Below are 13779 nucleotides of genomic sequence, written 5' to 3'. Positions count from 1 at the left end.
TTTGTCTCATATGAGGCTTCTGACTTGCCCTGAGGTGGCTAGCCCATCTCTCTTTCTTGCCACCGCTTTCTGGAAGTGGGGCTAATTTAAGCCTATCGACTACTGGCCCTGTGAAGAATGGGTCCCTGTCTGTCTTGGTTAAGTGCTCACTATGTGCTAAGTGCTGGGGACAATCAAGCTGGGGACTCCCAGTCCAAGGAGTACCGAGAACAAGTCCTTCCCAGACTGAGCCCCCTTTTTCCTCTCCTTCCCCTCCCCACAGCACTTGTATATATATTTTACTTTGTACATATCTACTATTCTATTTTTGTTAATGATGTGCATACAGCTTTAATTCTATTTGTTCTTACGACTTTAACACCTGTCCACATGTTTTGTTGTCTGTCTCCCCCTTCTAGACTGTGAGCCCGTGTTGGGTAGGGACCGCCTCTATATATTGCCAACTTGTACTTCCCAAGCGCTTAGTACAGTGCCGCACACAGTAAACGCTCAATAAATACGACTGAAGGAACGAATGGAAGTCTTTGTAACATCCCTTTACAGATCAGCACAGAGAAGTGGAAAGAGCACGGGCTTTAGAGTCAGAGGTCATGGGTTCAAAGCCCGGCTCCGTCAGTTGTCAGCTGTGTGACTCTGGGAAAGTCACTTCACTTCTCTTTGTCTCAGTTACCTCACCTGTAAAATGGGATTAAGACCGTGAGCCCCGCACCTCCCCAGCGCTTAGAACAGTGCCTTGCACATAGTAAGCGCTTAATAAACGCCATTATTATTAAGTGAAGGGACTTGTCTGAGGCCCCTGAGACAAGGGGAGAGATGGGATTTGAACCCAGGCCCCAAGCCCGTTTCACCAGGCCCCTTTGTATCTCTACACCCAAGCGGAACCTGGTCTTCGGCAGCGGAACGAGTTTGGAGCTGGGCTGGCGGATCAGCAGATGCAGGGGGGTGGAGTTGGGTCACTGCCGTTTGGGCTTCCGCTCTCTCGGTGCCCCGACAGATGGGGGATGTTCCAGCCTTTGCCTGGCACCCTAGGGCAGTGGTGTCGGCCGCTCTCTGCGGCCGCAATATTGGCAGGGGACGACCCATTCCTCCAGCCGCCCCTTCGCGAGGCGTGGATAATTCCCAGTCTGGAAGGGCGTCATGCTTCCTGTTTAAGCCTCGGGACCATCCAGGATTGGTTCCCTTGTGGAGAAACCCCTCCGGCTCCCACAGGTGCCTGGAAGAAGGGGTGGGACATGTCCTGCCGCTAAGCACAGAAAACACGCCAGCCAGCTCTAGGAAACACGCTCTGTTGTTGAAAGACTCGCGCCAAGCAGGACTGAGTGAACCCACCCATCTCTGCCAGGGCCTCCACCCCTCCCAGTGCCCAGTTGCCCCCCGCTCGGGGCCTTGGCCGGTGTCCCCAGGGGCCCCCATGGCCAAGGGCATGCTCTTTGTCCCTCCATGCCCCAGGGAGGTGCCTCCCTGGGACCGAGGGGCTTGATGGGCAACCTCCTCTAAAGCAGGCAGCTTGACACATTCTCCCCCAAATGGCCGCGACGCAGGCAGGGTAACGGATGAGGAGGAGGGGGGCAAAACTCAGCGACCCCTCAGGAGTGGAGGTGCGGGTGTGGGGTGGTCTCCTCCTCTCCGCCCCACAGCCGCGGGCTCCTCGTGGCCAGAGGACCTCAGCCTGGCCAGCGCGGGATTAGCAGGGGCCCCCTCCTCCCTCTAAAGCCCCTCAGTCGGCCCTTGTGTCCGTTCTCCAGCTGGGAGACCGATCTTCCAGCAGCCACAAACGAATCCTGGTGGGGCAGAGAGACCCTCCTGACGAGGAGGGGGCTGCTGGGGGTGGGGGGGGGACGCTCCCCACCTGTCCCATTTGACGCCCCCCTGCCAGCAGCAGCTGTTGCCTGGGGAGACGCCACAACCCCAAGGCGCTGGGAACGTCCCAGGGCAGGGCGGGGAAGTGCAGGCTGTGGGAACGGGGCGAGTGATGATGGGGGAGGGTCTCTGCACTTCCTTCCGCCCAGTTCCCTGGGAACACAGAATCCCAATTCACGACTACCTGCCCTCCCGCTGGCCACTAAAGGGCACCAGCCAGAGCTCCCAGAATCCTTCTTGCCTTCCACTCGGTCAAGAACCAAACTCTGTGCTGGACACAGAAGGCTGGGGGAGACGGCACAGGGGGACCAGACGGCGGGTGAGAAGGGTCGCCCGCCCGCCCGTGTGCTCGAGGGACTCCCGGGCCGAGGCGCCGATCCGGCAGCTCACCGTGGCGAGGGGGCCAGCTCCAGCCGGATCGGTTTAGGAAGCCTGACCGCCGCCCGCTGTCCGGAGAGCGCGGCAGGCGTCAGTCGGCGGGAGTCGTGTGTTCCGGGCTGGCGGCTGAGGTCCGGGGAGGAGAAGCGCTTCGTCGCCTGGCTCTAGAAGTCCTGGCTGAAGTAGCTGTAACCTCCCGGGGTGGTCGGCTCTTCCTGCACGTACTGCTGCCTGGCGAAGCGCCCTGGGGCCGGCCCTGCTCCTGGCGTCCTGACAGAGGGGGGAGTGGGACGGAAGAGGTCAGATTGGGAGGGCCCACAAACAACGGGGCCTCACCCTGGGTGCCCATGGAGCCGGGTCAGTGCCCTCTGGGGGATCAGCCAGAGACCCAGCCCCCCACGTCCACACACCTCACCACTGGGCCCGGGAGGCCCAGACGCCAAAGCCCACCGGCCCACATTTCCGCCTCAGAGAGACAGACTCGGGGGCCGATTCCTGGGGGTCCGCCGCTCCCCATGACAACGGCCCTGAGGGTCCCTCGGCCCCGGGGCGAGCCGGCAGCCCCCGGGACCGACCTAGAGCCGAATAGGTTACTTACTGGTTCTTGTGTTTGAAGCCGCTGATGTGGGCGAGGTACTGCTCTATGGAGTTGAGGACTAGGTGGCACGTGTTGCAGGGGTAACCCTTCCCAGCTGAAACGGACACCAGCATTAACGAATCCAGTTAATGGGGGAGCCGGCTGGGGGTGGCGGTGGGCGTTCACCCGGAGCCCCATCCCTCGGCAGCCGATTGACCGGGGGGACCGAGTCCTCCCCATTCCCAGAAGCCCCAAGCACCTCACTCCAGAATCTCTCCGGTCACTTCCCTCTAGGCCGTAAGCTCGAGGGCAGGGATAAAGTCTGCCAACCCTGTTGCATCCTCCTCTCTCAAGAGCTTAATACAGTGCTCTGCACATAATTAAGTGCTCAGCAAATACTACTGATTGACTGATTTCCTGGTGAGAGGGATGATTTCTGGGTCCTGATCCGCTCACTGACAAGGCCCCACTTGGATGGGGTCTTCAGGAAGGGGCTGGTCTCCCCAGTCCCTGTCAACCAAGCAACCAAAGGTATTTATTGAGTGCTTACTCTGTGCAGAGCACTATACTGAACATTTAGGAGGGAATGGTAGTAGTTGTGATATCTGTCCTCAAGAAGCTGACAGTCTCCTATGGGCAGAGCACTGTACTTAGTGCTTGGGAGAAGACAATACAGCTAGGAAATGATTCCCCACCCTCGAGCAGCTGAAAACCTATTCTACTAAGCGTTTGGAAGAGTCCTAAATTGTTAGAAGATACAATGCCTATCCTCAAGGATCAGCAGCGACGCTTGGTTGCGACCGAGAACAAAGCTACCGCATCCTTCTAAAAGGGTGGCTCCGAAACACAGAAGCGGTGTGGCCTAGTGGATAGAACATGGGCCATGGGTGTCTCGCCTACTCTCTCTTCCGGCTCCAGGTCCAAAGTTTCCCACTCGGAAGTTGCAGGTCAGCTCCCACCTTCAGGAGCTCTGAAGGGCTTTCCCGACCAGGAGTTCCCAGAGAAGGTATTCGGTTTACTCCAGATCAACATCAATCGTATTTATTGAGCGCTTACTATGTGCAGAGCACTGTACTAAGCGCTTGGGAAGTACAAATTGGCAACATACAGAGACAGTCCCTACCCAACAGTGGGCTCACAGTCTAAAAGGGGGACACAATCGCCAATCAGTCGATCAAACAATGGCACATATTTATTGAGCGCTTACCTTGTGCCAAGCACTTCAGAAAGCATGTGGGAGAGGACTAGCGTCCGGGGTGAGTCTCAAAGTGCTTTAAGGAAGGAAGACCCAAGCGCCTAGGTGACGCAGAAGGGATGGAGAATAGGGTGGGGAGATGAGAGGTTAAGCAGGGAAGGCTTTCTGGAGGAGATGTGATTTTAGGAGGGCTTGAAGATTCTTTTTTTATTTTTTTTGGTTGTTTGTTTTAAAGAACAGTGTGTTGCCAAACTTGTACTTCCCAAGCGCTTAGTACGGTGCTCTGCACACAGTAAGCGCTCAATAAATACGATTGATTGATTGATTGTGCCATTTAGCAAGTTCAGTGAGGGATAGAATCCAGTGTGCCTGAGTGAGTGAGGGAGAGAGGGTTGGCTGCTTTTTTGTTTAGTGTTTTTAAAATGGTAGATACAAGCTAATCAGGTTGGACACAATCCATGTCCCACACGGGGCTTCAGTCTTAATCCCAGTTTTACAGATCAGGTAACTGAGTCCCAGGGAAGTGAAGTGACTTGCCCAAGGTCACACAGCAGACATGGGGTGGAGCTGGGATTAGAACCCACATCCTGACTCCCAGGGCTGGGCCTTTTCCCCTGGCTCTCCAGAGCCTCCGGCTCCGGACCCCCCGGGCCCAGCTGCCCCCTCCTCCCCTCGGGGGGGCCGACCTCTCACCGGAAGAAGCCACGGGGGAGTCCGGGCTGTGCCCGTAGTGAGCCAACAGCCTGAGCTTCGTCTCCTGCTTCTTGTGCTTCTTGCCGACGTAGTGCTGGCGGGCCACCGTGGGGTTGTTGAAGGTGGCGTGGCACAGGCGGCAGAACCGGTCCGGGTCGGACGACGGATCCTGGCTCACCTCGAGAGAGGGCGTGCTGACGGGGGCCGGGCTGGGGCTGGCGGGGAGCCTCGCCTGAGCTGGGGGGGAGGAGAGGCCGAGCGTCAGGGAGGGAGACCCTCGGGGTGGGTTTGGGGAGTTCCGATACCACTCAAGACTTCCCTTACAACTTGAATGCCAAGCCTGGGCCTCTCCCAGAGGATTCCAACCGCCCTGTGCTCCCAGGGTCACAGCAACCGGCCAGTCCGGTCGTCTCACGGGGGGTGGGGGGGTACCGGGGCCCCGGGCGGAGCTGTGGCTGGCGGTACCTTCGGTGTGGTGCGGGGGGGGCGGCGGCTGCTGCTGCTTCAGCTTCAGGTTCTTGGCGTGGGTCTTCCCCAGGTAGTGCGACTGGGCCACGACGGGCGAGGAAAAGGTCATGTTACAGACAGGGCAGCATTTGTTCCTGTCCTCGGCTCGGCCGCTCTCCTGGCCGGGAGAAGGAACGGGTGGAGGTCTGTAGGTTAGTTACGGGAGGGGTCCGCGCTACAGATCGGCCCCCCCCCGGCCCCCGTTTCCGGTATGGCTCTGGGGTGCGTCAGCCACCGAACCAACGGGAGCCCCTCAGCCCCTCGTCCGCCTACTCCTTCCCCTCAGGACGGTCCGGTATCCGGCTCCGAGAGGCAGTGACCGCAGTGAGGCGGGATCGTGTCAGATTGTGGGAAAGGAGGCCCTCCAGGCCAGACTCAGCCCCTGTAGGGCGATGGGCGTGACACCCAAGCATGTCCCAGGGCCTTGGCCACTGTTCCTCTGGCTGGACTCTCCCTTCCGGTGGGGCCTCCCGGGAGTGGGAGGCCGCCGGTCAGGCCCGGATGGACGGAGCCATTCCTGCCACGTCAGGCCAGGCTCTTCTTGAGGTGCTTGGCCGCTCCCTGGGAGAAGGTGGGCCACTGGCCTCCGCCTTCCATGCCACATGACCGGCATTTAAGAGAAAGGGAAGATGTGACAAGCAAGTCTGGGAGGGGCAGAGCAGAGGTTCCCAAACACACAGAGACCAGGAACCCGGGCCTCTCTTAACAGGCCCCACCCCTCCGAGAGGGGGAACCACTGCCCAGTGAGGCTTAGTGGAAAGGGCACAGGGTGGGGAGTCAGGACACCTGGGATCTCATTTTGGGGCAAATGGAGTCAGTCTTTGGAGTCAGAGGTCATGGGTTCAAATCCTGGCTCCGCCACTTGTCAGCTGTGTGACTTTGGGCAACTTCTCTGTGTGTCAGTTTCCTCATCTGGAAAATGGGAATTAAGTCTGTGAGCCCCACACGAGACAACTTGATTACCTTGTATCTGCCCCAGCGCTTAGAACAGTGCTTTGCACATAGTAAGCGCTTAATAAATGCCATCATCATCATTATTATTATTATTATTCATAGTCCTGCTGAAATCCTACCTCCCCCAGGAAGCCCTCCTGGATCAACGTCTCATCTCCCCACCCCATTCTCCCTCCTTATTGCCTCTCCCATGCACTTGATTTCAACCCTAAGAGGCGATGACATTTCCATTCCACAGCACTTGTATCCGCGTCCTCATACTCAGTTGCTCCCTCGTCTGAAACTTACTTTAAAGTCTGCCTTCCCCGTTAGACTGGAAGCCCCTTGAGGGCGGGGATCTTGTCTACCCACTCTATTGTCCTCTCCCAAGTCCTTATTAAAAAAAAAAAAAAAGAGAGAGAGAGATTTGTTAAGTGCTTATTACGTGCCAGGCACTGTACTAAGCGCTGGGGTGGATATAAGCAAATCGGGCTGGACACAGTCCCCGTCCCACGTGGGTCTCCCAGTCTTAATCCTCATTTTACAGATGAGGTAACTGAGGCAATGAGAAGTTAAGCAACCTGCCCAAGGTCACACAGCTGACAAGTGGCAGAGTCAGCATTGGAACCCATGACCGTCTTACTCCCAGGTCCGGGCTCTACCCACTACACCACACTGCTTTTCTACCGCAAACGGTAAGTGCTCCACAAACTCCATCGATATATTCTCCGACACCTTTCCTGGCCGCTCAAGGGGTCGAGCTGTGTTGGCTGGGGGGGAAGGGGCCCGGAGGTAGAGGGCGGGCGGGCCAGCGGGCATGGAAAGCTGGAGTTTTGGTGTCGAGTCCCGGAGGGGTGAGGGCAGCCCAGTGTCCCCGACCTGACAGGCTTGGCTAAGTGGTCTCTCCCACTGGCCAGCTGAGCGGCCCCCGAGGGTCTGGTTACCTGTGAGGAATCCATCTTCATCCTCTTCCCCTGGGTAAACTCCTCCTCGCCGTGGATGGACAGATACCGCCTGACTTTGTTGGCGTGTTTCTTGCTCTGGAAAGGACCCCCGCCCACCCCGGGAAACAGTGAGAAATCACCCAGACGCCTCATCCGACGCTCTACCTCACTATCCCCACCTCCGCCCCGACCCCATCTTCAAGACAAGCCCCGGGAAACTTCAATGTTGGTAAGACCCCCCACCACCTCATAGGCCCCCAACTCTGGCCCAGGGCCACCCCCGACCCCAAGGCCCGGGATACCTGGTAGTGGGCCAGTTTCTGGGACTCGGAGATGAGCAGGGCGTTGCACACTTTACACTGGGTGGAGGTGAACAGGTGGTTCTTGTCCTGGATCATACGGTCCACTGAAAGGGAGACAGGAAGATGTCCCCGAGGGCCAGCCATCCACCTGCCTGCCCACCCACCCACGTTCCCGCCTGCTGCCTCCCTGATGATGATGACTGTGGTTTTGGGGGAAGGAATGTGTCTGTTATAGTCTTCTACTGTACTCTCCCAAGCGCTTAGTGAGGCGCTCTGCATACAGTAACTGCTCAATAAGTTCCACTGACTGAAAGTATTGAAAATAATAACAATAATAGTATTTGTTGAGCACTTTCTATGTGCCAGACATTTGTTCTACGTGCTGGGATCACCCTGTATCCCCCCAGTGCTTAGAACAGTGCTCTGCACATAGTAAGCGCTTAACAAATGCCATTATTATTATTATTATTTTACAGATGAGGGAACGGAGGCACAGAGAAGTGAAGTGACTTGCCCATGGTCACGCAGTAGACAAGTGGCTGAGTGGAATTACAACCCAGGTCCTTCTGACACCCGGACCTGTGCTCTACCACTAGGCCACGGAGGACTTACTCTGTGCCAAGCACTGAGGTAGATATAAAATAAGCAGGTTGGACACAATCTCTTATTTCACCCCCATTTTACAGATGAGGAAGCAGGCACAGAGAAGCGACGTGACTTGCCCAGGGTCACACGTTGTGTGGTGGAGTTGGAATTAGAACCCAGGTCCTCTGACTGCCAGGCCCGGGGGGCCTTTCCACTGCTTATCTATTCTCCTGGAGGGAAGGCTTTAGGTAAGGCTTGGTGCCCTTTTCTTTGAGAAAAGTAGGCAACGTTTCATGGTAAACTAGAAGCCGAATTGAATCCTCACCATAACTTAACCTGTGAAAGCAAAGCAATCCACTACTTCCTCCAGCTAAAAACTAAGCTCACTGAAGTAAAGCAAAGCTGCAGTTATTGATCCTTCCAGCTTCCTCGGCTTTGTTGCGATCATGGTAGGGATTACACTGACAAAAGCAGTCAGTAGTATTTATAGAGCACTTCTGTGCAGAGCACTGTCCTAAGTGCTTGGGAGAAAATGACAGCGTTAGTAGAGTCTCAACTGAGACGGGGACGGTGTCCGCTCTGATTATATTGTATCTACCCTGGTTCACGGCATATGAGCATCCAATCCGTCACCAAAGCCTGTAGGTCTCACCTTCACAACATCACCAAGATCCGCCCTTTCTTCTCCATCCAAACCGCCTCCATGTTAGTACAAACACTCATCCTGTCCCGACCGGATTACTACATCAGCCTCCTTTCTGACCTCCCAACCTCCTGTCTCTCCCCACTTCAGTCTATGCTTCACTCTGCTGCCCGGATGCTTTACACATAGTAAGCGCTTAATAAATGCCATCATTGTTATCTTTCTACAGAAACGTTCTGGGCATTTCACCCCCTTCCTCAAAAATCTCCAGTTGTTGCCTGTCAACCTCCGTATCACACAAAAACTCCACTAATGGCTTCAAAGCTCTCCATCATCTTGCCCCTTCTTACCTCACCTCCCTTTTCGCTTTCACCATCCCAGCCCGCATACTCCGCTCCTCTGCCGCCGCTAACCTCTTCACTGGGCCTCGTTCTCGCCTGTCCCACCGTCGATCCCTGGCCCCCGTCCTATCTATGGAATGCCCTCCCTCCACAAATTCTCCAATCACACTTCCTCCCTTCAAAGCTCTACTGAAGGCTCACCTCCTCCAAGAGGCCTTCCCAGGCTAAGCCCCCCTCTTCCTCGCCTCACCCTCCCCTCCGTATCGCTCCGAATCTCTCCCTTTGCTCCACCCCTCTCTCCCCACCCCACAGCACTTGTGGATATTTGTACAGATTTATTACTCTATTTATTTTAGTTGTACATATGAATGAATTACTTTTGTTAAAGATGTGCATATAGCTATAATTCTATTTATTCTGACGGTTTTGACACCTGTCTACATGTTTTGTTTTGTTGTCTGTCTCCCCCTTCTAGACTGTAAGCACATTGCTGGGTAGGGACCATCTCTATATATGGCCAACTTGTACTTCTCAAGCACTTAGTACGGTGCTCTGCACACAGTAAGCACTCAATAAATACGACTGAAAGAATTAATGAATATGTACATACCTATAATTCCATTTATTTATATTGATGCCTATTTACTTGTTTTGATGCGCAGACTGAGCCCCCTCCTTCCTCTCCCCCTCCTCACCTCCTTCCCCTCCCCACACCTGTATATATGTTTGTACATATTTATTACTCTATTTATTTTACTTGTACATATTTATTCTGTATATATGTATATATGTTTGTACGTATGTATTACTCAATTTATTTTATTTGTACATATTTATTCTATTTATTTTATTTGGTTAACATGTTTTGTTTTGCTGTCTGTCTCCCCCTTATAGACTGTGAACCCGCTGTTGGGTAGGAACCGTCTCTACATGTTGCCAACTTGTACTTCCCAAGCGCTTAGTACAGTGCTCTGCACACAGTAACCGCTCAATAAATACAACTGAATGAATGAATGCTATTTATTTTATTTTGTTAATGTTTTGTTTTGTTGTCTGTTTCCCCCTTCTAGACTGTGAGCCCGCTGCTGGGTAGGGACCGTCTCTATATGTTGCTGACTTGTACTTCCCAAGTGCTCAGTACAGTGCTCTGCACTCAGTAAGCGCTCAATAAATGCGATTGAATGAGTGAATGAATATAATTCTATTTATTATAGTGACGCCTGTTTACTTGCTTTGATGCCTGTCTCCCCCCTTCTCGACTGTAAGCCCAGCGTGGGCAGGAACGCCGGTGGTGAAGGGGGCGTGGCCTCCAGGGCAAGGGGCGTGGCCAACAGGGTCAGATGGGCGCGGCCACCGGGGACACGTGACCATCTGGGACGAGGAGGGGCGCGGCCTCTGGGACACGTGACCATCAGGGGCAGAAGAATGGGCGTGGTCAGATAAAGGGGCGCAGCCCCCGGAGCACGTGACCATCGGGGTCGTGAATGGCCACGACGAACGGAGGGGGGCGTGGTCTCGGGGGCAGAGAGGGACACGTGACCCTTGAGGCAATGAAAGTGGGCGTGACTTTGTGTGTGGGCGTGACCTCGAGGGGCACGTGACCATCGAGGCTCTGGAGAAGCAGCGTGGCTCCTTGCTAAGAGCCCGGGTTTTGGAGTCAGGGGTTCAAATCCCGGCTCCGCCAATTGTCAGCTGGGTGACTTTGGGCAAGTCGCTTCACTTCTCTGGGCCTCAGTTCCCTCATCTGGAAAATGGGGGTGAAGACGGTGAGCCCCACGTGGGACAAACTAATCACCTTGCAACCTCCCCAATGCTTAGAACAGTGCTTTGCACGTAGTAAGCGCCATGATTATTATTATTTATTTATTTTGTACATATTTATTCTATTTATTTTATTAATATGTTTTGTTTTGTTGTTTGTCTCCCCCTTCTAGACTGTGAGCCCGCCCGCTGTTGGGTGGGGACCGTCTCTGTATGTTGCCAACTTGTACTTCCCAAGCGCTTAGTACAGTGCTCTGCACACAGTAACTGCTCAAATACGATTGAATGAATTAATGAATGACTTCTTAATACAGCGTTTACTATGTGCGAAGCACTGTTTTAAGCGCTGGGGGGTATACAAGGTGATCATGGTGATCCTGTATATATGCATGTATGTTTATTCGTATTTATTACTCTATTTATTTTACTTGTACATATTCTATTTATTTTATTTTGTTAATATGTTTTGTTGTCTGTCTCCCCCTTCTAGACTGTGAGCCCGCTCGCTGTTGGGTAGGGACCATCTCTATATGTTGCCAACTTGTACTTCCCAAGCGCTTAGTCCAGTGCTCTGCACACAGTAACCGCTCAATAAATACGATTGAATGGATGAATGAATATGATTAATACAGCGCTTACTACGTGCGAATTACTGTTCTAAACGCTGGGGGGGATACAAAGTGATCATGGTGATCCTGTATATGTGTATATATATTTGTACGTATTTATTACTCTATTTATTTATTTTATTCTGTTAATGTTTTGTTCTCTGTCTCCCCCTTCTAGACTGTGAGCCCACTGTTGGGTAGGGACCGTCTCTATATGTTGCCAACTTGGACTTCCCAGGCGCTTAGTACAGTGCTCTGCACACAATAAGCGCTCAATAAATACGACCGAATGATTGTTATTAATACAGCGATTACTACGTGCGAAGCACTTTTCTCACAGTCTAAAAGGGGGAGACAGAGAACAAAACCAAGCATACTAACAAAATAAAATGAATAGAATAGATATGTACAAGTAAATAGTGATAAATATGTACAAACATATATACATATATGCTGTGTATATATATACACATATATATGTATATATACATGCGAAGCACTTTTCTCACAGTCTAAAAGGGGGAGACAGAGAACAAAACCAAACATACTAACAAAATAAAACGAATAGAATAGATATGTACAAGTAAAGTAAATAGTGATAAATATGTACAAACATATATACATATATGCTGTGTATATATATACATACATATACATACATATATATGTATATATACATATATGTACAAGTGGTGTGGGGAAGGGAAGGAGGTAAGATGGGGGATGGAGAGGAAGGGAAGACTGTGAGCCCACTGTTGGGTAGGGACTGTCTCTATATGTCGCCAACTTGTCCTTCCCAAGCGCTTAGCACAGTGCTCTGCACACAGTAAGCGCTCAATAAATACGATTGATTGATTGATTGATTGATCCAAAGCCCGGGCTCTTTCCACAGAGCCAGGGGGGCGTGGCCATGAGGCGCCTGAGGGGGCGGGGACTCCGCCTCCATGCGCCCTGTAACGGTCATCCCCTCACCTCGGAAAGGCAGGAAACAGGCAGCAGAGACGTAGGGGGGTGTCCCCCCCGAGCCCCCCGACACTCACCTGCCGCCTTCCCCACGGGCAGAGCCACGACCACGGCGTCCCCGTTGCTGCCCGCGCCGCCGTCCGCCATCTTCTCCGAAGCCCACCGCTGAGGGAAGGCCTCCTCCCTCTCCCCCCAGGGCTCCCCGATCTCGCGAGAGTTCGGCGCCGGCTCGCGCGGGCTCTCAGCCGGCGGCGCGCGTAGTCTCGCGAGAGCTCCTCAGGCGGCGCGGGTGGGTGAAGGAGGCCGCACTCCCGTCCGCCATGTTGAGTGGGGCAGGAGCAGTTGGTCTCCTCAGTCAATCAATCGTATTGATTGAGCGCTTACTGTGTGCAGAGCACTGTACTAAGCGCTTGGGAAGTCCAAGTTGGCAACATATAGAGGCAGTCCCTACCCAACAGCGGGCTCACAGTCTGGGGGGGGGGTCAGAGGTCATGGGTTCGAATCCCTCCTCAACTTTCTGTGGTCTTTAATACTAATAATGATGGCATTTGTGAAGCGCTTGCTATGTGCAAAGCACTGTTCCAAAGCGCTGGGGAGGTTACAAGGTGATCAGGTTGTCCCACGGGGGGCTCGCAGTCTTAATCCCCATTTTACAGATGAGGTAACTGAGGCCCAGAGAAGTTCATTCATTCATTCAATCGGATTTATTGAGCGCTTACTGTGTGCGGAGCACTGTACTAAGCGCTTGGGATGTACAAGTTGGCAACATCTAGGGACGGCCCCTACCCAACAGCGGGCTCACAGTCTAGAAGGGGGAGACAGAGAACAAAACCAAACGTATTAACAAAATAAAATAAATAGGATAAATACGTACAAATTAGAGTAATAAATCCATACAAACATAGATACAGATATACAGGTGCTGTGGGGAGGGGAAGGAGGTAAGGCGGGGGGGACGGAGAGGGGGAGGAGGGTGAGAGGAAGGAGGGGGCTCAGTTTGGGAAGGCCTCCTGGAGGAGGTGAGTCTGGAGGACGCCCGGGAACGGATACAGACCGGACCGAAGCGGGGTTGGCCTTACCTCGGTGAGGGCCGGAGGCGACGGCAGGTCGGCCAGGGGCAGTGGGGCCAGGGCGAAGGCCAGCTCCGAGGCCCTAAAACTCACACACACAAATCAATCCCTCAGTGACCTCATCTGGAAAATGGGGATGAAAAGTGTGAGCCCACCGTGGGACAACTTGATGCCCCTGTAACCTCCCCAGCACTTAGAACGGTGCTTGTTCTACCAGGTCTACCAGGTACCAGTTCTACCAGTGGCTACCAATCCATCTGCCCATCAGGCAGAAACTCCTCACCCTGGGCTTCCAGGCTGTCCATCCCCTCGCCCCCTCCTACCTCACCTCCCTTCTGTCCTTCTCCAGCCCAGCCCGCACCCTCCGCTCCTCCGCCGCTCATCTCCTCACCGTTAGGCCTCGTTCTCGCCTGTCCCGC

The 13779-nt window shown here is 53.7% G+C and overlaps 1 protein-coding gene across 4 annotated transcripts; it reads right to left on the bottom strand.

Annotated features, from left to right (window-relative positions):
* Window positions 1–1264: 1264 nt before the first annotated feature.
* On the bottom strand, window positions 1265–12474 carry ZNF346 (zinc finger protein 346). 4 transcript variants are annotated; one of them, XR_005457186.1, is made up of 9 exons: window positions 12368–12474; window positions 7390–7493; window positions 7088–7183; window positions 6453–6536; window positions 5169–5328; window positions 4704–4940; window positions 2837–2930; window positions 2251–2508; window positions 1265–1818 (listed from the first exon to the last, which is right to left on the bottom strand). XR_005457186.1 is itself a non-coding variant. In XM_038770993.1 (8 exons), exons 1-8 carry the CDS (start codon window positions 12435–12437, stop codon window positions 2403–2405), a joined length of 951 nt encoding a protein of 316 aa, XP_038626921.1. In that variant the 5' UTR covers window positions 12438–12474; the 3' UTR covers window positions 1826–2402. The 4 variants fall into 4 exon arrangements, 2 of the variants coding, with proteins under 2 accessions (XP_038626921.1, XP_038626922.1); XR_005457187.1 differs by having other exon boundaries at window positions 1265–1803; XM_038770993.1 differs by lacking the exon at window positions 1265–1818 and having other exon boundaries at window positions 1826–2508.
* Between the last annotated feature and the right edge of the window lie 1305 nt (window positions 12475–13779).

This window comes from Tachyglossus aculeatus, chromosome X2, assembly GCF_015852505.1.
Source record: "Tachyglossus aculeatus isolate mTacAcu1 chromosome X2, mTacAcu1.pri, whole genome shotgun sequence".
Lineage (NCBI taxonomy): Eukaryota > Metazoa > Chordata > Mammalia > Monotremata > Tachyglossidae > Tachyglossus > Tachyglossus aculeatus.
Note: the sequence above shows the minus strand (reverse complement) of the source record. Positions and strands in the feature narration are given on the sequence as shown.

Coding starts and splice junctions, on each gene's coding strand:
- ZNF346 (XM_038770993.1), bottom strand. CDS start 12,437: ATGGCGGACGGCGGCGCGGGCAGCAACGGGGACGCCGTGGTCGTGGCT. Junction 6,537..7,087: donor TGAAGATGGATTCCTCACAG/GTAACCAGACCC, acceptor TTTTTTAATAAG/GACTTGGGAGAGGACAATAG. Junction 2,509..2,836: donor GGCTTCAAACACAAGAACCA/GTAAGTAACCTA, acceptor CCCCTCTGTCAG/GACGCCAGGAGCAGGGCCGG.